Consider the following 22,557-nt stretch of genomic DNA (forward strand, 5'->3'; position numbering starts at 1 on the left):
ATTGATGTTATAATATCAAAAGTGAGCCAAATGTCAGTGACTCACGCCCATAATCCTAGCTACCCAGAGGGCTGAGATCTGAGGATCATAGTTCACAGTCAGCCTGGGCAGAAAAGTCTGTGAGACTCTTAACTCTAATAAACTACAGAAAGAATGGAAGGAAGGAAGGAAGGAAGGAAGGAAGGAAGGAAGGAAGAAAGAAAGAAGGAAGGAAGGGAGGGAGGGAGGGAGGGAGGGAAGGAGGGAGGAAGGAAAGGAGGGAGGGAGGGAAGAAAAAGGTGGGAATTGAGTTCAAGTGGTAGAGCACTAGCCTTGAGCACACAGAAACCTAGGGACAGAACCCAGGCTCAGAGTTCAAGCCCAATGACTAGAAAACAAACAAACAAAGTGTTCTTTTCCCCTTAAGAAACATCACCTTTCCACTCCAGAATTGTTTTGAATGCAGTTGAGAATTCAGTAGCCTGGTGCCCCTACCATGCTACAAACACAGGCCAGAGACTCGAACCTGTGTCCTGCTGAGTGGCAGGCACTGTGCTAGGTCCCTGCAGAGTCTCCCTGTCCTTGGATCCTCGGAACACTTCGGGTCCTTCCGCACAAGGAGCTATTAACGCAACACTCCGCCCAGCTGTTAGTTGAAGGAATTGAACTTCAGAGAGGCAAAGTAGGTTATCCTAGCCCACACGGCTGGTACCTGACAGAGCCAGGGATGCAAATCCTGGTGAGAAAGCTGCCCGTTTTGAGAGAGATTTGTGGTCTCCCATGGTGGCCAGATGCCTGTGCTTCATCCCAGCAGATAGGGGGACATGACCACTACCTGTGTGCTCTTGATCCAGTTTCCTCAGTCCTTCACGCCCCAGTGTCTCCTGGGTAGAATTAAGACAACCTGTGTCAGTGTCATAGGTCTGCTACAAGATTTGCATAAACCTCACACCCAGAGTCTAGAGACTGGGCCTGGAACACAGAAAGTCCCTCGATACCTATTGAGTAATACTCTTCTTGTTGTCATTATTATCATCATTCTAAAACGATCATTAGAACTATTGTTCCCAATGGCCCCGAGTGAATCATCGCTGGTGTCCAGAATACAGCTCCAACAGAGGCCACCTGAATGGCTCTCACTGTCTAATAAAGCCTATGAAACTCAAGGCATCCACGATGCCAAGCCGCAGGGCGGGCTACTGTTCAGGTAAGTCATAAAGTCTTCCCTGCAGTCGTTACAATGATGGATGCTCAGGTACAATTAAAGTTCAAGAAACACACTGACATTTGAACAGAACAAATCATTTAAATGCATTTCATGGGTTAGGCGGTCACCATTATTATTATTATTATTATTTCAATGCATAGGGACAGATTTGAGAAGTTCCCACTCCCCCAAATAGGTGTAGAGAAAAACTTCATCTGGGAAGGGAGATCAAGTGGAGGAAACAGAGCTGATGTTCTGTGAAAGAAATCATAAAAGCGTGTAGTTACCAGGAATGGGGCACTTAAATCCGAAGATCCAACCACATGAAAAACAGCCCCTTAAATCTATGTGTGTTCCTTCTTTCTCCTCCACAATGCCATGAAAATATAATCAAGCAAATCCTTGCATTTGTTTTAAAGGGGAAAATGTGCCAGGTGCCAGTAACTTACATCTGTAATCTTAGCTACTCAGGAGGCTGAGATCTGAGGATTACGGTTTGAAGCCGGCCCAGACAGAAAAGCCCCCATGAGACTCTTATCTCTACCCAAAAACCCCAGAAGTGGTGCTGTGGCTCAACTTGGTAAAGCACTAGCCTTGAGCAAAAGAAGCTCAGGGACAGCACCCAGGCCCTGAGTTCAAGCCCTATAACTGACAAAATAAAAAGGGAGGTGTGGGGGGGGGGAATGTTTGAAAGTGTTGTTGCTTCGAGATAAATTGATGCAAAGGGGACTTTTAAAGATGAGCCTCTGACTGGGTGCCAGTAGCTACTCAGGAGGCTGAGATCTGGGGATCCCAGTTCAAAGCCAGTCTGGGCAGGAAAGTTCCTGATTAATCAGCCAAAAGCTGGAAGTGGAATTGTGGCTCCAGTGGTAGAGTACCAGCCTTGATTTAAGAACAACAATGGGACTGTTAAAAAACGACGGGACGACGGGCCTTGAGTTCAAACACCACTATTAGTGCACACACACGTATGTATATGTACACAAATATATACATACATACATACACACATACAAATAGGGAGAGGGAGAAAGAGAGAGAGAGAGAGAGAGAGTCTCTGATTGCCATGTGAAAACTCAAAACGAAAATTCTCTCCAGTTAAAAGTAAGCTCAGTGTCAGCTCCTCACAGATGCCTTCCAGGATACCCAAACAAGCGACCAGCTCTGATGGGGAGAGGGACACATGCTAATTTCTGTGGCGTGCGCCAATATTCCCCTGTGGTGAACCCGCAGCCAGCAGCCCATCCTTGAGCACTGGACGTGGGCCGTGGTCCCCTGCTGGCACACCTGGAAGGCACCGCCTCTACCGGAGACCCTCGTCACAGTTTCCTATCGGGGGCTTCCTCGCTGGCTTGGCCTACACAAGGTGGCAGCTTCCTCCTCTCCCCCAGACTCGGAGCCTCTCTGACGTTCATCGTCTGACACCCAGCAAGCGTTCGTTCGCGCACCCTCTGTGGAATGAACGGTAAGGGGCTGGGAGGTGGGAGAGGGCAAAGGGAGGAAGGAGAGGAAAGGGAGGCCGAGAGGAGGAGATGTGCCAGCCAAGCGCAGTCCTGTCCTGGTTCTTCACCGTCTCCTCCCCTCCAGGCCGGTCTATCAGAAGAGCCCAGGTGTACCGGGGGCCGGGTTTCCCTCTGTCCAAGTACAGACAAGCAACCCCCATCTGCTTCCTCACCCTGCATTTTTCGGAAGACCTTTTCTATGCAATTTGCAGGCTTTGATCTTCTCAAGTACAAAAGATGTGGTAAAACTCCATTCTGATCAGAACGATATCCTTGACAATCTCCCCTCGTGGTTCACGCGCTCAGGTCCCGGGTCCTTTAGAAGTATGTGCCCATCATTTTCTTTTCATTTTGATTTCCTACTGTTGAAAACCAGTGGTCCAATCAAATGGATTCCAATCCCAGACGTTGGTACTCTTTCTAACACAGCCACGTGGAAGAGCTGCTTAAAGCTGATATAGAAACACCACTTGAAGCCGGGTACCTGTGGCTCACGCCTGTAATCCCAGCTACTTGGGGAGGCTGAGATCTGAGGATCATGGTTCCAAGTCAGCCTGGTAATGAAAGGCCATGAGACTCTTATCTCTAATGAACTACTCAGAGAAAAGCCAGAAGTGGTGCTGTGGTTCAAGTGGTAGAGTGCTGGCCTTGAGCACAAAGAAGCCCAGGGACGGTAGCCAGGCTCAGAGTTCAAGCCCCAAGAGCAGCAAACAACAACAAAACAAAACAACATTTGAGTGGCAAGAGGGAGGTTTGGCTCGACTTGAGATCAATATGGAGGAGATAGACTCTTCCTCTAGAAGTACAGGTATTAGCTCACGGACACAAGCAGACCCTAGGCCCTGTTCTCTCGTCACCACTCATCCTGAAAGCTAATATTCCCCAGGCAGAAGGCAATGTCCTGCTTTCTGAGCATGAGACGTTCTCTATAAATCTACACGTGAAGAGTTTTTGGTGGTGTCTTCATCACCACGTTGGTGGGGGCGGGGGTCTGTCAAAACCTCACACTGCTCAGTCTCTGGGGGCTGTAACGGCAGGGCAAGTTGGGTAGAACACACAGGAAGATCAACAAGAGGCCGTGATAGTTTTCTGCTGGTTTCCCAGAATGCAAGAATCTACAAACGTCAAAAGGATGTGGTTGGATGCCCGCTGATGTCCCCAAGTTCATTTCTAAGTTGGGCTATTACTGGGTGCAATGGACACACTTGGTCAGTTGTTTAGATAAACCCTCTTACAAGTGAAATAAAATGAAACAGGTAAGGAGCTTACTGTTCCCAGCGGTGCTGAGTCCAGGGGCACTATAGCGATGAGGAATCTAAAAGTGCTTCATCAGGCCCCGTGGTGCCAATGGTACAGCCAAGCTTGGCTGGAACGGCCAGTGCTTGCCAGGATTGGAATCAATTTAGGGACTAAAAGGACCAGAAATGCAAAAATCCCTGTTTGGGAAATCACAAATTTTCTTTTCAATTTTTTTTACGAAGAAGGTCTTAAATACGTTCTAACATGCAAGAGAATGGACGCCAGTCTTACTCGTTGGTCCTGGAGCTTGAACTCTGGGCCTGGATGCTAGCCTTGAGCTTCTTTTGCTCAAGGTTAGTGCTGCAGCATTTGAGCCACAGCACCACTTCCATGAACATCAGTCTTATTTGCCGTCTCTAAAGTCAGTGGGGCAAATGGCTGGGATGTTTTCCAAGGGTCTCCTCTACCTCTTTCCCTTTATACGTCTCTGCTCATTTTGGTGGAAAGTCAGCACTCATAAGCAAACACCACTACCTGATTCTCTTATTTTAAATACTGCAAACACAGCCCAATGAGTTCATCAGAATGCTCCGTGTCTTGCTCACTAAGAAGAAAGATGGCAATACTGAAATGAAAATACATTCCCAAACCTTCCCAAACGTTCATGTATTTCAACAAGAGCAAGAGAGAGTCCATGATCAGACCCTCAGTGAACATAACAGACAAACCTTTTTTGCAATTTTTTTCAACCTGCTTTGCCTTGGAAGGAAAAATAAAAAAAAAGAGATGGCCCTCTGGCACTAGATGTCACATTAATTGTAAGCAAAGTGTGTTACAGTAATTCACTTGGCAGTTTACACAAAACCAAGAGAACGACATTAAACCCGAGCCCCGTATGCCAACAGGGCACGGGGGCTTTGCTTCTGTCGACGGAATTCAACTGTAAATCTTTCCTGCCTTCACTCGATCTGCAGCGGCACGGAGAAGATCTGTCCTTCTCTCTGTATGGTGTAAAATGGTTTACTTGCCCTCTTAGGAGCCACACTGATATATAAATCCCGGGTATGATTATTATTATTTTGAACTATTATTATGAGTTACTATTATTACTTTCTTGAGACACGGAGAATGGGGCATGCGAGGCTGGGGGGAGATAAGGAACTGTGTGTGGATGCTGGGGCCGGGGGGGGGGGTGTGTGTGTGACATCGATCTTCGTTCAGGGCAGTTTCTGTAATATTTCAGGAGAGAAAGGTCATGAATACTAAAGGGAGTTAAGTGTACAGGTGGGGGAGGCTGTTCTGTGAATAGATTGCCTGTGTGCCTTCCCCTGGTTGAATTATCTTTGGCATCCAGCCTGTTTTGCACTCGGTGACTATGAAGGGAATAACGTTGAAGACATCTGTGGGGAAGTTCATTCTCTGGTACGTTTCCTGAGCACCTACTATGTGCTGGGGTCTCTAGTTTCTGAGAGAAATAACGGTGCTTTGTGATGGTTAAGAGCCACTACAGACATCTAAATGAGTGCGTTCTGTAAGCCCAGTCAACCCAGATGAAGACCGCGATGGTGGTCACAGGCAGCACCCATTGGACTCTCAGGGAAGCTTACCTCTCCAGGTCACCCTACTAAGGCGCACATCCAGGACCCCATGTTCTGTAACCTGTGGACATCAGACTGGGGTCCCAGGAGTTGAGGGGTTAATACCCACCCCCCCCACACACAATGGGAAGGAGATAAAGAGAGGGTGGGGCAAGGCTCCCTATAGGAACTGATACTTGTTAATGTGGGCCGGGAAAGCCAAGTCAAGGGAGGGGGTGGACACAGCCCCCAGGGAAAAGGCAAGGTGTTGGGCAAGGGATCAAAGGGTCCCCTTGTGAGCAGCTCTCTCCAAGGCCCAGCAGTAGGCTGATGCCTGCCACCCTCGGCCCAGTGGAAAGATCCTGACGAATGACACATTTTCCTAGGAGGACCGCACCTTGCTCTTAGAACATAAAACCTTCCCAAACTTTAACGACTGCCCTGAAACAGCTCCTGGCCTTGGGGAAGTGGGGCATCCAAGCAAAACAATCGGGGGCCATTCGAAGGCGCACGCAGGGTTCTTGGGGAGTGATTTCTGGCCGCAGCCCCTGCTGTGGGGATCACAGGCCTGGGGCTTTCAATCGGGAGGTTGAAAGGCTGCACAAGAGCCCATGCCGTCTAGGGAAATCGTTTGCAGAAAAACATTTTCCTTTCTTGGAATGTCAAAGGGATCTGTCTTCATCTAGAAATTATTATTTTTTTTAATTTTTTAACCAATTTTCATCCTCCAAACTACAAAGTGTTTTCTTCTTCTTCTAATGTTGTGTTTCTGTCCCACCCTTACCCTCCTCCAACAACCCCACCCCCACCCCCACCAACCCAACTTTGGTCTTGTGTTTGTGGAGGCAAAGACCCAACATCCTCAGAATGGGAGCCAGGAGCCTGGTCCAGCAAGCTCACCTGGAAGTCATTAAGGATGCAAGAAGTGGGAGGAGGGAGGGCGGGGGAGGGAGAGGGAAAGAAGGAAGAGGAGGAGGGAGGGGAAAGGGGGGTGGTGGATAAGAACCTCTGTCTCTTTCTCAATGCACTGATGCTCTTTTTCCATTATGACGAGTCTGTGCCAAAGGTGAACATATTCAAAACAAAGAGCCAATAAACCAACACTTTCTAAAGATTCCAGAATGTTCCTTCAGGGCAGCACAGTGGGAGGGGAAAGGGTGAAGAAGAGGCTCCAAACACATCACTCTGAGAGAAAGGAAGCCATTTGAAGAGCATGCCCCAAGCTTCCTGGTATTCTAGAACATTCTTGAGTGCTTTACATCAGTGCATGCCTAAGTGAGCTGGCTGTGGCCAAGTCGTGGATGATAATGATGATGATGATGATGATGATGATGATGATGGTGATGGTGATGAAGAAAACGAATCTGAGTACATCCCACGTGGATTTAAGACTAACACCTATGGACCGGCCTTTCCATGAGACCTGCCGAGGTGGTCAAGTCCCTCAGTGTGCGTGCGCTCCATTTGAGACCCTTGTTCCTGTCGGAGAGGAAGTGCGGTGATTTTTATTAGCCCTATCGAGGAAATATAGGCCATCGGCATTAATGCCCCAGGATGCAGAATGAAAGTGCCATATTACTCCAAGGGAAGCATTAGACTTGCACACGCCTGCCTCAGAGAGCCATAAAATTCGAGGAATTTCCTGCCCGAAGCTGGAGGATATTCATATTAATGAAATTGGAATTAGCTGGTGGAGAGGGAGCTGCAAATGACCCTTGGCAGTTTATGGTAATAAAATATCACAATAGCCTCTCCTCAATCCTAACCCCACCCCCTCCTCAGGGCTCTCTCTTTCTCTTCTTCTTCTTCTTCTTTTCTTTAAGAAAAGGGGGAAAGATTAATTTAATTTAATTGATTTATTAGATATCTCTTACAGTGTGGGTAGCGTGTCTATGTGATTTCGTATTACATGTAGGACAAATACGATCACATGCTTTTCAGATGCCAGACATTGCTGGCATCAGCCTGCGGGACATCATTGCTCCTTCTGTTGGTCTTCAGGTGCCGAGCTCAGCCCTCCGCAGTTACTGCCTGGGGGCCCACCACGCAGACAACCAATGCTTTCCGCATTCCGTGCTCCATCTGGCCAAAGGACAAGACACAGGCCACTGGAGCCCCCTGACTGCGATCTCCAGCTAAGGACAGGGTGAATTTAGCCAAGGAACTTTCCTTCTCTGAGCCCCTTCCTTCAGGAAATATCCATAAGAATAAAGCCCTGAGGAAATACTGACCTTAACTTGCATATGATTGTGCCAAGTTACGCCCAGGATCCCTTCTCTTTACAAAACAATTGAGTTGGGCACTGCGGGCTCACACCACACCTGTAATACTAGCCACTCAGGAGGTTGAGATCTAGAGGATTAAGTTTCCAGGCCAGACTGGGCTATAAAGCTCCTTGGATTCATTCCCCAAATAATGGGGCCGTGGGGGGGGGGGGGGCGGGAGGGAAGAGAGCAAGGCTGGAAATGTAGCTCATAGGCTCATAGGGTGGAGCACTAGCTTAGAAAGTGTGAGTCTGGGAGCTAGGAATGTGGCTCAGTGGTAGAGTGCTTGCCTAGCATGCACGAAGCCGTGGGTTCGATTCCTCAGCACCACACAAACAGAAAACAACGGAAATGGTTCTGTGGCTCAAGAGGTAGAGTGCTAGCCTTGAAAGGGAAGAGGAGGGGAGGGGCGGAGAGAAGAGGAGAGGAGAGGAGGGGAGGAGGAGGAGAGGGGAGAGGAGAGGAAGAGGGAGAGAGGGTAGGAAGAGCGGAGAAGGGAGGGGGGCGGGGAAAGGAACAGCAACTATAAAATAATTCCACAGAGTCCTCTGCAGATCATGACAGGGTAGGAAACTGACTGCCTTCAGGGTGTTTAGACACACAGCAGACACCCCAGGCTGGCCCACCGGTCCTCACACTTTCCTTCTTGAGGCTATTCCTGAATTCATCTACTTTGACAGACATGTTCTCCCTGGAAAATGCTAGCATTTCCCTCGCCTCAGGTCCTCAGCTCCTCCCACTAGCCCCCAGACCCACCCATACCTAATGAGCCACTCCTACTCACTACCCACCTACTTCCCTTTCACCCCCAGAGAGAGAAGCTGCCACCTGGATAAGGTGCAGACGCCATGTAGCTCCCTCTCCGGCGGGAACTATGGCCCCACTAATAAACCTCCTCATGAACCTTCTTCTCCTGTCTGTGATGATCTCTGCATGGTCCTCTGGGGTGGCCAGGACCTATGCTTTCAGAAATTGCCCCAAGAAATCTATCCTCATGATTGTGTGTGTGTGTGTGTGTGTGTGTGAGAGAGAGAGAGAGAGAGAGAGAGAGAGAGAGAGAGGTTGGAAAGGAACATTTGCGAAGGACTGACCAATGTTCCTTCACTGCTTTCCCATGTTTTAACCCAATTCTATACGCCTAGTTACATCCTATGTTTGATCAGGTCCTGTTAGGAAAATGTGGTGAAGCGAGAGAACATTTGTAGGATTTTAAAATTACTGATACAATACATGGCTCCCCAGCGCAGGCTACAGGCAAGGCAAGGATGGCGGAAATATATAGTAGTTCTTAGCTTTGATCAGCCCACCTCTCATATCACCAAAAGGACTGCACCCCGCACTCCATTAAAATAATAATAATAATAACAGAACGTAGGGGAAAGAAGCATATTTAAGGAGCTAAAGTTAAGATATACTAACATGAGAAACACCTCTCTCAGCCTTTTTGGAAGAAACTGTACCCCTTCTTTATAGTCCTTTCCTGCCCCTCCCGCAATGGAAGCTGGGGTTGGGGTGGGGGGTCAGAGTTCAGTGTCCACAGAAATCTTGTCTTTTCCTCTACTGTGGGGTCCCCTTGAAGTTTGAAGGGTACCTCCGATTTGGAAAAGGAGAAAGTGGTTTAACCAGTCTTCTCGCTCCCAGAAAGTGAAAGGCAAGGTCACCCAGAGGAGAGGCAGGAGAAACTACGATACGCCTTTCATTCCATCCATAAAATGTATGACTTCACTCACTTAATTACACAAATAAAGTTGTTAAAAAGAAAATAAACTCGGGTGTGCACCGTGCTTAATGAGCAGAGGGGATTCTTTTTCTTTTTTTTTTTTTTGCAAGAGTCCAGAGATGTCCGTCACATTATCTCTGTGGGTTTCTTTATAAATGCTCCCATGCGGAGCCAGAAGGGAAATCTCACCCAGACCCGTGCCTGCCAGGATGGTTCACATCCAAGCTCCAGTGCAAACCCAACTGCACGGAGGACAGCGAAATGTTGGATCAGCTGAGCCGGCCCACCCCCAATCGAGCTCTCCAGGCATCTGGTTTAGATTGGGGTGCAAAGCATATTTATATGATCAAGTATTAGAACTATTTCTCTTGGCCACTTAAGTAACTGGGCCACTCTCTTTTGGACACCCTCTGATGTTAGGACAAGGGCTGCATTCAAAACAGAATTTGGAATTACAGAGGCTGAATATCCTTCGTGTGTGTGTGTGTGTATGTGTGTGTGTGTGTGTGCAGGCAGGCATGTGTGTGTGTGTGTGTGCATTTTACAACTATGTAAGTAATAACCTAACAAGGCTGTAAAAGGTTTGTTTTATTTTAAGAGAAAAGGGACTAAGGGACAGAGCAATAGCCCAGAGAGCAACTGATCAGAGTGCTGGAGATGAGAAGCAAACTTAGGGCACTATTGAAAAGAGCCCTTCCTAACTCCAAGTCATGTGAAATATAGCAAGTCATTGTCTTGAGTAAATACTGCTACTTTGACTACACAATAACATTTGTTTAACCCTTCTGGGGCTTGTCTCTCATGGACCATCCTGAAAGGAAAGAATTATTCTTGAGCCAGAACCACATCAAGGACAAACCAGGGAAGGTCTAACATACTCTTTCCTAGGAAAAAAAAAACATACATAATTATAAATTTGCCATGATGCTTTTTTTTATGTGTATGTGCTGGTACTGAGGCATGAACTCAGTTACCACTGATTGCACCATGATTTCAGAAGTGATTTCTGGCTGTATGTCCGTCTTTGTGGGCAAACCTACACATTCCTGAGCTCAGGACATTCAGGAACATTCCTCAAAACTTCATCAGTTGCTTAAATGTATTTCACAGAACTCCCTTCTACCCAAATACTAACTTTAAAAAAAAAAATATTCCTCCCCTTCTCGAAGCCTCGAGGGACTCTGTGGTGAACTGTCCCAAAGCTTCTGTTTGGGGGGTTTTCTTTGTTGCCTCATTGACCAGGGAATGGTGCCCAGCAAGGGCGACAACCATGTCACTCCATACCCCTCACCTGCTTGCAGGACAGCTTCCGCCTTAGCTACTGGCACTGTGTGCAACCCCAGCGTAAGCCCATCAGAAGAAGGACAGACAGGAGCCGGCATGGAGAATCCCTTCCCTAGCGGTAAGGAGTCTCATAGCCACCCACAGGCTGCTTTCTAGGGGTGAAATCAAACAGAAAGATAAGCCTGCTGGCCACTGTGTGTGTTGGAATAGAACTTGCTCTTCCGAAAAAGGCTTATTGCACAAATGCTTTAAAAACAAAGATACCCTAGGCATCTCAGTGCTTTCCTGGTTAGCCAAGAAGGCGGTGGTCTCTTTGGCAGGAAGCCCCTCGCCGTCTTTCTTTCCCCTGTCAGAGCAGCAGGTTCGCCTAGCCCGGGCACCAGCAGTCGCGCCCATCTGGGAGAACCCCAGCCCCGGAGCCCTTCCTTAGGGTCTAATTGGCCATTGTCTCTTGTTGCCCTGAGTTCGTTTATTCTTGGCCTCCTAAAAGACCAGCCAGTGAAATAGAGACCTCTTGAGGGCAGCAGCGTCAGTGCGTGGTGAGTGTGAACAGAGCACCAGGGCAGGAAACTAGAAGCTTCCTAGAGAAGTTCTGGGATCTCTCTAGGAAGCCTCCACCAAACCCTGGCTGCTACCACCTCCGGGAACACTCGAGCTACCCTTGGTTACCGTCGGCACGATTGGCCTAATGCTATCATTCACTTCGTATTTATTTACCCAGCGGAAACATGGAGGGTTTTGAGGGTTGAGTGGCAGGCACTGTAACAAGCACTTTAGGACACTCGTTTCATTTACCTCTGCTCTGGAAAGGGTTAAAATAGAGCAGGCACTCCATGGATGTGTGACGCTTCTATTAAGTCTTCTATTTGGAGGAGAAAACTGAGACGCGGAGGCCAAGGGCTGTCAGATGACAGAGCAGTGGGGAACGACATTCACCTCTGACTCCGGAGACCCCGCCCCCCCCCTCCGGTGTCTGCGCACATCTGACCCCGCGACCCCTCCCGTCTCCTTCAGCTGTGTGAATGCGCTGTTCAAGGGCTGAACGGGGCCCTGGTCTTGGAAGCAGGTATGGTCCCCGATATGGTGAAAGTACTGCACATAATTTGACGCATTCACCGAATAACCAATTCGAATTTGGTAAAAAGCACTGCGCCAGGTGTAGGAATTATTGGGATACGATGACGTTCCTTTGAGAACTTGAATGAGCCAGGTGCTGGTGGCTCATGACCTGTCATCCCAGCTACTCAGGAGGCTGAGATCTGAGGGTCACAGTTCAAAGCCAGCCTGGGCAGGAAAGTCTGCCAGACTCTTCTCTCCAATTAACCACCAAAATGCTGCTGGGAGTGGAGCTGTGGCTCCAGTGGTAGAGCTCTCTATCCGTGAGCAAAACACCTAAGGGATAGAATCCAGGCCCTGAGTTCAAGTCCCAGACCCAGCCCAATTTAAAAAAGAAGAAAAGGAAGACACGCAGTGTTTGACAGGACAGGGAGCTTGCACTGTCCATGACTAGCAAGTACAAAGCAGCATGGCTAACCAGAGAAAGGGCGCTCACCCCCACCCCACCCCCACCCCTACCCCTACCCGGGGAGGACACCTTGGCCCTCGGCGTGCCCTCGCACCGGATGGAAATGGGACTTGGGGTGTAGATTGTGAGGTCTTGCCTCCAGGCCTGCTTTCTTGCTCTGGCCACTGACTGACATCCTTCACACCAGGAGGCTTTTCCCAGTTACACTGTGAACTAAAACAAAGAAGGAGGCTGGCCTCTACCCTCCGCTCCATCCTGGAACCCTATCGGCACACAGATGGATTTTCAAGACTTGGCAAACTCACTCCCAATGCTTGGGGGTGGGGGGGTGGGGAACTAAGAAAAGATTAAAAGATGAGACTTCTCCAGTCCGGTGAGATCAGCCTTTGGGAAATAAATGCTTCCATGCCACCCTATTTACTACTGGAGTCAACTAGCTCTACCATCCAGGATGTAAAGTCCATGCGGACCCTAATCTGTGTACCATTACACAGTAGCTGTGGGACCCCAGGCCAGCCAGCTGGCCTCTCTGAACTCTGAACCTTAGTTTATTTCTCGTAACAGAGAAATAATAATGACTCGACACAGTTGCTGGGAATATCGAAAATATATATGTTTGCTGGTTGCTTGAATGTCTAAGAAAATTTTTTTAAAAAAGCAACTCTTTTGGCTATTTGGAGGTTTTGGAATAACAAAACCAAGTGGTTGCCCAAATCTACACGGATTGAGAGTCATGGGAAATAGTTCTGAATGAGGCCGGGGGGGAAATGTAGTTAACAGAAAGAGCCAGGACTCGTGTTCAATGGTTCTCAAGGCTGCTTGAGCGTCTGCTTCAAGCTGCCATCTGTTTCTTCTTCCAGCATCTCCTCTGCCCATTCCCATCCGATGAGAGGATCAGGAGGTACCTGGTCTTCTTTTTTTTTTTTATGTTGTAGGAAAACTCAGTCAACATTTGGAAAATGAAAAAAAAAAAAAGAAAAAGAAAAAGAAACCTGGGTAACAGAGCTAATACTACCTACCTAGCTGGTTACAGATGGAATTAACACACAAAACTGTGCTTACAATGTTCATGAATGTTTTTAACACTAGGAATAATAGCACGAGTTTGATAACCCGCCCCTCCCGTGCCACATGACCTTTCTGTCTCCACAAGAGTTTCAAATTTGAACTGATTGAATTGTGGGGTATGATTTTCACTTCTGTCCAGTGGCCGTGTTTTGGGGATCATTGCTCAGGCCCTGTGGGCCTTGGTAGGACAAAGGATTCGTTTTCCAACCCAGGGTCAAGATGCTGCATTTGCCAAATGGATGAACTGAACTCCTGTCAGAGACGGACACTCCGCACCTGGACGCAGGTTAAAAATCACATAATCGAAGTCTGGGAGTTCTGGATCCCATTTAAAAAAAAAAAAAAGTCACCTCAGCTGGGTGCTGACGGCTCACACCTGTAATCCGAGCTACTCAGGAGGCTGGGTTCCAAGGATTAAGATTCAAAGCCAGCCGGCAGGCAAATCTAAGGGACCGTTATCTCTAATGAACCGGCAAAAAGCAGGAAGTAGAGATGTGGCTCAAGTGGTAGGGTACCAGCCATGACTGGAAAAGCTAAGCAACAGTGAGAAGCTCTGAGTTCAAGCCCAGTACCTGCACTACAGTAATAACAATACAGTAATAGGTAATAAAGTCTTTTTGAAAACTTCAACCCCATATCCCAAATTATCTTGGCAAACTATTTATCTCCACACACTATGGGAGCATGTGGGAAGTGTTCTCAGGATGTCTGAAATCAACGAAGCAATTAGGTAGGTTTTAAAGGAATTAAAAGTACAATCACCAGTCCTTTGGAAACATCGATAGAATTTTCCAGCCTGGCAGACCAGGGCCAGAATGCGTATATTTCTAAGAAACTTTAAACATGATCTTAAACATTCATCCTTTTAAACTCTAGAATTTGCTTTCAAACCGGGAGATGGAAAGAGTGCTAGGAAGTTTCTAGAAGAATTTCTTCACAACCCCCCCTCCCCGCCCATTTTTTTTTTTTTTTAAAGGATGGGAAAATAGATTTTGGAGTCAGACAGAAATGGATTACAATCCCGGCTGGGCAACAAAAACCGGGTGATGTGGGGAAAACCGTTAACTCACTCATCATCTGATATCGCTAGTTTTAAAATGAGGACAATAATGCCATCTCAAATTAAAATGTCAGCATTCAAAGAAGCATCTCTTGAAGCCTTCATTCTCGTTCTTCAGTTCCTTGAGGGAATGGAGCAGGACTCATCAGTTTATATTTTTATAACACCTACGAAATTGCATACTTACTAACCAATTTGGTTCTTTCTTGACCACAATGCTTTGAGACACAAATGCTCCCCATCTGTGTTGTTTTAGTAAATAACACGAGCCCCGGCCATGGTCTCCATTAACGTATTCATCATTCCACACAGCGTCTTGTATGCAAAGGAAGGCATTTCCTTCTGGGGCTCAGGAAGGCTGTAGACCAACCCTTCCTGGCGCGTCTCTGAAGGAGATGGAAAGTGAGGAAGAATGGATTATATATAGCCTTCACGTCACAGCTCGGACAGAGTCATCTTGGTGTGTGGCACCTGGCTCTTGCACTTTGTTTTGACGTATCTTGATAAGGAAACTCGGTTGGGTTTCAAATAAGCACAATAGTTATATTTTGCTAGGGTTTCCAATAAGCCAGTATCGTTGTTGTTATTGTTGTTTAAAAAGTCCATGAATAAAACAAACCCTGTCACCACTGGAGATGCATTTCCATGCCAGTGCGGGAGCTTTTAAGACCATTTGCCGAGCGCTCTGCACCGTTTGACCAATTCTGGGGCAGGGGGCACGCTCTAATTACTGATTGTGGAGTTCCGTATCTATAGCAACAGGCAGAATTGACAACAGGAAGCTTCAGCCTCGGGGGCCCCATCTGAAGTTTATAAAATCAACTTGAGACCAAGGCTATAGTTAATCAGGAGGCTTTCGGGGCAGGAGAGCTCCGTATCAACATTTAAGAGGCAAAGAAATTATTTAATAAGACAATCACAGGGGTCTGGAAAGCAGGATTTGTTTAGCGTGGCTTTGCGGTGCCTCTCGTAGTAATTTATCCTAATGGTACCAATTCGCTGGTGATTTGCTACAACGGGAGACCCAGGCCATTGGTTTAATCAACGCTCCATCACCGCGGCCTGTTCCTGAGCGACGGTTACCATATATCAATCAATTTCACTTGATTCACCAATCGGATGGCACCGGGGTATGAATTTCCTCGAGATTCAGGAATCGTGTTGACATAATTCTTCACAATATGGCCTCCATTCAAGGGTATTATTTCACGCCGATCGTATCGCTTCACGTTCCTCCAGGTGACAGGGAAGGGCCTAGGTGGCAGCCAGCTACACGTGAGACGCGTAGCAGGAAGACACAGGCAGCCAAGTATTTTCTTTCACATCTCCTATTCCACGTGCCTGTGGACCAGTCACGAGCCCAGCTCTAAGTCTCTGTGTCGTCATCACCTTGGGACAAGATTTTACTGTTGCAGAGCTGTTATGAGGGTCTATGGGCTGGTATCTGAGGAAGCCTAGCACAGTGCCAGTCAAACAGGAAAAAAGAAATCTCAAGCATGTTTCCTTCCTCCTTCCTTCCTTCCTTCCTTCCTTCCTTCCTTCCTTCCTTCCTTCCTCCCTCCCTCCCTCCCTCCCTCCCTTTCTTCTTTTTTGTGTGTGGCAGTATTGGGGCTTAACTTCAGGTATTGTGCCTTCTCTCTTAGCTTTTCCACTCAAGGCTGGTGCTCTACTACTTGAACCTCAGCTCCTCTTCTGGCTTTTCTCTGGTTAATCAAAGACGAAAGTCTCACAGGCTTTTCTGCCTGGGCTGGCTTTGAACCTCGATCCTCAGATCTCAGCCCCCCGAGTGGCTAGGACAACAGGCCTGAGCCGCCAGCACCCAGGGCTCACGCACATTTTCATTCCTCCTCCCGCCCGCCGTCTTCGCCACCCTCCCAGGGTAGAGAGTGGCGGAGGGTGCATCTGGAGCCTTTTTACAGGGTTCGATGTTAAGCTTCATGGAATTTTATGGGCCTGGTCACCCTTGCCTTGATAATCCCAGGAAGGCCTCTCTCCTCACATCCTCATGCCAAGCTCTCGGCGGGTTCCCACCACGCATTCTGCTTTTGCTGCAGGCCTGGGCTGGTGGGGCGCAGGGAGGGGGCGTAATAGATTGGGGGCCTCCTCCCTGACAGGCACTTCGCTCCTTCCTACTTGACTCCTTCCTTCTTACGTAGCCGGGGATCTGATTTAAGACTCTGGCCAGATTCAGACAAGAAATGACAAGGAGGACGGGCCATGGGCTTCCCACCACCAGCCGGGCAGGGCTTTGGATAGAGGGGAGGCCCATCTTCCTGCTTTGTTCATGTTGTACATGAGAGGAGAAGGCCTCTGGGCCCCTTGACTCTCGGTGCCTCCCATGGAAGTGAAATAGGACAAGTGTTCTGGTCCCTTCTAAAAGGAGAGTTGAATCCAGGCCTTTTACCACTCACCTTGCCTGCTGGCCTTTTGCTTTAGCTATTCTGGCCTTAGGGATTTCCCTGAAGACAGACCTAAGGACAGCTGAGGTGCCCTGTGGCCAGCCCAGCACCAAGAGCACAAAGCCTGCTGGGAATTTGCTGCTGCTGGCCTTAATAGAGAGCAGAAGAGCTAAGGATGCGAATCCCAGAGCAGATGTAAGAAGAAAGACAGGGAGAGATGGGCAGGAAGAAAAGAAAAGAATGAGAAGGGAAGGAAGGCAGGGAGGGAGGGAGGGAGGGAGGGAGGGAGGGAGGGAAGGAGGGAGGGAGGGAGGGAGGGAGGGAGGGAGGGAGGGAGGGAGGGAGGAAGAAATAGAGGAAGAGAAGGAGGGAGGGAAGGAAAGAATCAGAGAATGAAGAACATAATAGGTGGAAGGAGAAAAGAAAGCAAAGGAAGGGAGAAGAGAGTGAGAGAAGACAGTAGAAGAAAAAAGGAAGAGCAAGGAAGGTAGGGAGAAAGGAGAGAGAAAATTAAAAAGGAGAGAGCAAGAAGGAAGATAAAAAGAGAAGAGAGGAAAATGAGTAAAGAAAGAGGGGAGGGAAGAAAAAGAAGGAGAGAAGAGGGGAAGAAAGAAGGAAAGGAAGAAGGGAGGAAAGAAAAGAGAGGAAAAAGAAGGAAGTGAAGTTAGGGAGGAGAGAGGGGCAGGTAAAGGGGGAGGGAAGAAGAAAGGAAGGAAGCAAGGGAGGAAGAGCAGGAGGGTGAGAATGAAAGAGGGAGAGAAGGAGGGAAGCAAAGAAGGAGGGGATGAATAAGCTCTGCTTCCTTGTATCTTCTCCAAGCTCCGACCCAGTTCCCAGCACCGGGGACTGTGGCATCTGGAAGCTTTATTGTTTCAATAGCCGGGCTAAGGAGGTTAATGCTGCCTTAACAGGGGAGTCGTTTCTTCTTCCCTCCCACTTTCTCCCTTTTCTTTTTTGGCTCAGTCTACATTTCCAACACTACCTGATGAAATGTAGTATACAGCTTTTAATTGCACCCAGAGGCAGTGCAACTTCATAGAGAGGTTCGCAGTGAGTGGCGGAGGACTTGAGAAACAGCTGTGTTCCCGGGCCGCACGCTCCGAGGTGGAACAGCTCAGTCAGCACCTGTGCCCGCTGAGCACACCCCCTCCACACCCCACACGCGTGTGCACAGCTGGGCCCCAACAGGCTGGTGAGGAATTAATACTCCTAAGTTGGTATTTTATTGTACCTGGAGGAGCCCGATGCTATATTAAATTCGTAGTCTATAAGTGGGATTTTTCCTTCGATCTTAAGAGTTACTGGGAGTGGGGACGTGGTGGGCTGGGAGGGAAATTAAAACACACACGCACACGCACACGCACACACACACACACACACACACGACCTCTTTTCTGATGCTGAGGACGAATTGTTTTAATATCCCGATGTTTGGTTTATTTATTTTTAGAGACGAGTGGCCACTTCTAAAGAATAAGGGACTTTGCTCAGCCCTAACCTAGTTCTCCCGAATGGCTCCGAGCACTGTCCAAAAGCAGGGTTCGCTTACCAAAGCAACTTTTCAGCACTCGCCTTCGTGGGCTGCACACCTCCCACTTTGGGGAGTGTGTGTATGTGTGCGCGTGCGTGTATAAACACTAAACGAGCACTCGACAACTCAAGGCACACCTGCACTTTGCTTTCAAGACGGGGTATCCTACTTTTGCCCCACCCCACCTCTAGCAGACATCCCCCAGTAGCTGCGATTAGAGGCGCACCTAGCCCAGCCCAGCCCTTAGAATTATCGATGTGATCATCTTCATAATCTGATTGCCGTGAGGCATTTTTCTAAAAGACACAAATGTTAAACCCGTGTCATTAGCAGGGAACGTCAGTCTGTATTAGGGGCGAAAATAAAATAAGAAGTTTTCCAGAAGATATTCACACCGCATCCCTGAAATCTGTGACCTTACTTGGAACAAAGGATTTCTGCAGATGTGATTATGGGATGGATCTCGGGATCAGAGAGTCCCGGATTTTCTAGGTGTTGTCCTGAACGTAATGGCAAGTGTCCTTCTAAGTCAAAGGAAGAGGGAAGTGGGCATGGTGGCTCATCCTTGTCATCGCAGCTACTCAGGAACTGGAGGCAGAAGGATCATGAGTCCGAGGCCAGACTGGGCAAAGAAAGGCCAAGGGAGATTTACACTGGACAGGCTGTGATCATGTCGGAATCAGGTACGAGTGTCAGTTTCAGAGCTCTGGACTCTTAAACTGTGAGCAGCCAAATATCTGCTGTCCCAGCAGCTACGGGAAACAATGGCAGCACCTTCTGCTCTGGGCACTATGCTAGACAGGTGTTACTGCTAGATGCTGCTATGAGGACATCTTAACCTCTGGACACTGCGGGCACGCAGAAAGGGCAACCTCTGGGAAGAATGGCCGTGCCGGGGACCACCCTGCTCCCCCTGCAAGGACGTAGCAATCCAGTGCCACGGAAGAACCAGCCATCATAGAGCAGGCACAACGGGTGTCAGAGGCAGGGTTATGGAGAGATGGACAGCTCGGCACACTCCCCACCGGTCACCCAAGTTTCCCTCCCAGTGAGACTGTTTTTCTACAAGTGTGTCTTTGACAGATCTCTCGGCAAAATGAGATAGATCCTCCACCTGAAACAGCCTTGGGAAATCAGGAACGTCGCTTATGAATGTAGATTCGCTGCTCCAGCACGTGTTTAGAAAGCATCTGCAAGGACTAGGCCTCCGGGATTGTGGGAGGCGCTCTGACTCTCAAAGCAGCTCCATCCAGCAGGTAGTTTTGTATTATTATTGCGGACTTCTCCCATAATACATCTCTCTTAAGCACCCGCTAACCATCCATGAATATAGTGAAATCTCCTTAGGAGCCATCCCATTCAAAATGCTAGGTCAATGTAGCCTACAAATTACATTTCTGCTGTATTTCTCTGGACTCTCCAAATTTCCCTCTCTTAAGCATTAAATAATAAGCCTCCCAAACCAACAATAAGATGTCATTTGTTTATTGTATTAGTAATGATTTTTTTTCTTAAAAAAAGAAAAAGAGCACTCAACACTGGTTTGATAAAAAAAAAAAACAACAACTCTCAAATTCAGTGTTTGATCATTGAAATTGCTACAACCCTTTCGGAGAGCCATTTGGCAAAATGTCTCAGGAACCTTTAAAAAAAGATGTGCTCCACCTCTGACCCATAATTCCATTTCTGGGAATCTATCTTAAAGACATAATGGGAGCTATGGAAACTGCTTTATGCACCGAGATGTTTATCAGAACACACTCTTTCTGAAAGCAAAAGTATTTAAAACCATCTAAATGCTCAACAACAACACCAGTGGCAGGAATACACAGCCATGCATCTCTTGCACCAACCAGCCAGCAACTGCGAAGAATAGCAGTAAAGAAGCTTTTATAACAACACGATGAAATGTATAATGGAAGAAAAAACCCGAAGCGCAGTGCCAAATGGGTATATGGTGGTGATCTGAGATGTTTCTATTACAACATAACACACACCAAAAAAAAAAAAAAAGGTTCCAAAGATGCACACATGCCAATTGTAGTTACTTATGGCTAGCAGCGTTGAATGATTTCTGTGCTTCTCTTTAACATTGTTTAAGATACTCCCTACTGTACACTAGCACTAGAAAATCAAGGAAAAAGTATCACTTCAAAACAAAAGTGCCCTCTTTCTAACCTAGAAGGGTGGGAAAAGCTTGAACCCCTATCCCCCAGTTTCTTCTTGATTAAAGAGTTCCAACCTATGAAGTCTTTTCTTTATGGCTTAAAAATCCCTTCCCCAAACCGGGTGCTGGTAGCTCATGTCTGTAATCTTAGCTATCCAGGAAGCTGAGTTCTGGAGGATTGTGATTCAAGGACAGCCAAGGCAGAAAAATCTTTGAGACTCCATCTCCACAATAACCAGCAAAAAAAAAAAAGGCATAGTGACGTGGCTCAAGTGGTAAAACACCAGCCTAGCAAACGTAAGGCCCTGAGTTCCAACTCCAGTACTGCCTTACGCAGGCCAGGTAAGTCCCCTACCTGCTGCGTGCTCTGTGTTTGTTCAAGGTGGGATTAGAAGCTCCACCCAGCCCACAGCACGCAGGGAAGACTTGTTCACCCTCGTGTAACCCTCAATTCTTTGTGAGAAGTTCCAGGCTACCCCTGACTTCCTGGCTTATTGAGTTCACTCCTACTGCATACTGTAGAACTCCCGGTCTCTCCCGGTCTCCAGCAGATGTGGAGATGAAGGCAAGGTAGGCGTTCAGTCCCCGTGGAACCCCAGCATTCAGGGGCCTGGTCGCTTCCTTCTCTACACGAGGTCATGGGGGCACAGAGCTGGCATTTGTCTTTGCTTCCTGCAGTACCCCCAGGGGAAAGCTGTCTATCCCTGCCCCCCGTGAGATGCCTGTCACCATGTCAGTAGCCCAGCACCTTCCTCGGTGGCACTCTGCACAGTCTAGGAAAACCCGCAATGTTCAAGGAAAGGAGGCTGTGGGCCGTCTCTCCCCCGAGGCCAGGCTCCTCTCCCGGACATCTGGTAAAAGTAAGAAAATAGGGCAAGGTAGGTAGGAGGCTTATGTAGGAAAAACCTTTCCTATCAAGGCGTTGTGCTTAAAAGCTCCGGCTTTGGCCTGGTGGCGTGGGGCCCTTGTTGAGGAAAAGGGGAACTGCTTTGGGACAAGGGAGGGTTTTTGCGAGATGGAATTTCAATGACATTTTTTTTCTTGAACTGGTTTCTTTTCCCAGACCGCTCAAGAACTAGCAGAGGGTGTGGGCATCTTTTGAGATTACTTGCATTCTGTTCATCTTACTTCAAAGTCACTTTATGTAAATACATTTCTTGGCCTCTTTAAGCTGGCCAGTTGCAAGCAGCTTGTGGACCCCAGCTCAGCCAATCCGCGCGGAGGGGCGGGGCCTGCTGTGTAGGGGATAAACATCTGAGCAGCCTGCCGGCTCTGCGTGCCTGCTGGCCAGATTTTTGGTCCATGGTGCACCCTTCCCCACATTCCTGAATCACTTTCACCTCTCCCATCATCGCACGCTCTCTCATCGTGTGTGTGTGTGTGCGCACTGCATGCACACGTGCCCCACAGTCTCCTTCTCCTTTCCAAATAGGAAAAAAAAAACCCACTTGTCACTGGATTTAAGGCCCCTCTAATACAGTATGACCTTGGATTTGATTATCTCTGAAATAACCTTGCTAAGGTCATAGTCAAAGGTCCTCTTTCGGGAGAACTCAATCTACCCCACAAGATATGCATCTGGCAATTAATTAAACAAGACTGAGGAACCTGGGCTCTGGAGTTATCTAGGTTCAGATCCTGGCCTTGCTGCTAACAATCCAATACCTAATCACTTGCAGTCCTCGGGTCTTCCGCACAACAATTAAGCTGGATCCCACGATCCCCCTTCAGGCCACAGTGGAGATCAAATAGGATCATGTGCCACACAAACTCAGCTCCAATCACGGATGCTGCTTGCCAAATACGAGCCGTGGTCCAGCGTTTGGAGCAACACTCAGCTCTGCCCCTCCAGTCGTTTCCAAACACGGAAAGACTCCCAGGTCAGACCCAGCTCTTTGTACACAACGCTCACTCTCTGGCTTGCCTAGAAGTCTTTCCTCTGGCCTCCCCAGCCCCAGCCCTTCCTCTGTGAGTAGCGGGCTCCTTTCCAGCCTCCAGCCCTGCCTTCATTGATATCTATCCTCAAAGCCTATCC

At 48.1% G+C, this 22,557-nt stretch overlaps 1 protein-coding gene across 5 annotated transcripts in view; it reads right to left on the reverse strand.

Moving 5' to 3' along the window:
• Wwox (WW domain containing oxidoreductase) overlaps positions 1–22,557 on the reverse strand; it is a 758,639-nt gene that overhangs the window by 112,954 nt on the left and 623,128 nt on the right. The window contains exon 9 of one of the 5 annotated variants that reach the window (XM_048355072.1): positions 16,321–16,486. The exons of the other annotated variants lie outside the window; for them this stretch is intronic. Within the exon in view, the coding sequence (XP_048211029.1) occupies positions 16,421–16,486 (66 nt within the window). The 3' untranslated portion in view covers positions 16,321–16,420. Of the gene's footprint in view, positions 1–16,320; positions 16,487–22,557 lie in introns of those variants that run through there. 5 annotated transcript variants of the gene reach the window in all.

This window comes from Perognathus longimembris, chromosome 10 (assembly GCF_023159225.1).
Source record: "Perognathus longimembris pacificus isolate PPM17 chromosome 10, ASM2315922v1, whole genome shotgun sequence".
Taxonomy (NCBI): Eukaryota; Metazoa; Chordata; class Mammalia; order Rodentia; family Heteromyidae; genus Perognathus; species Perognathus longimembris.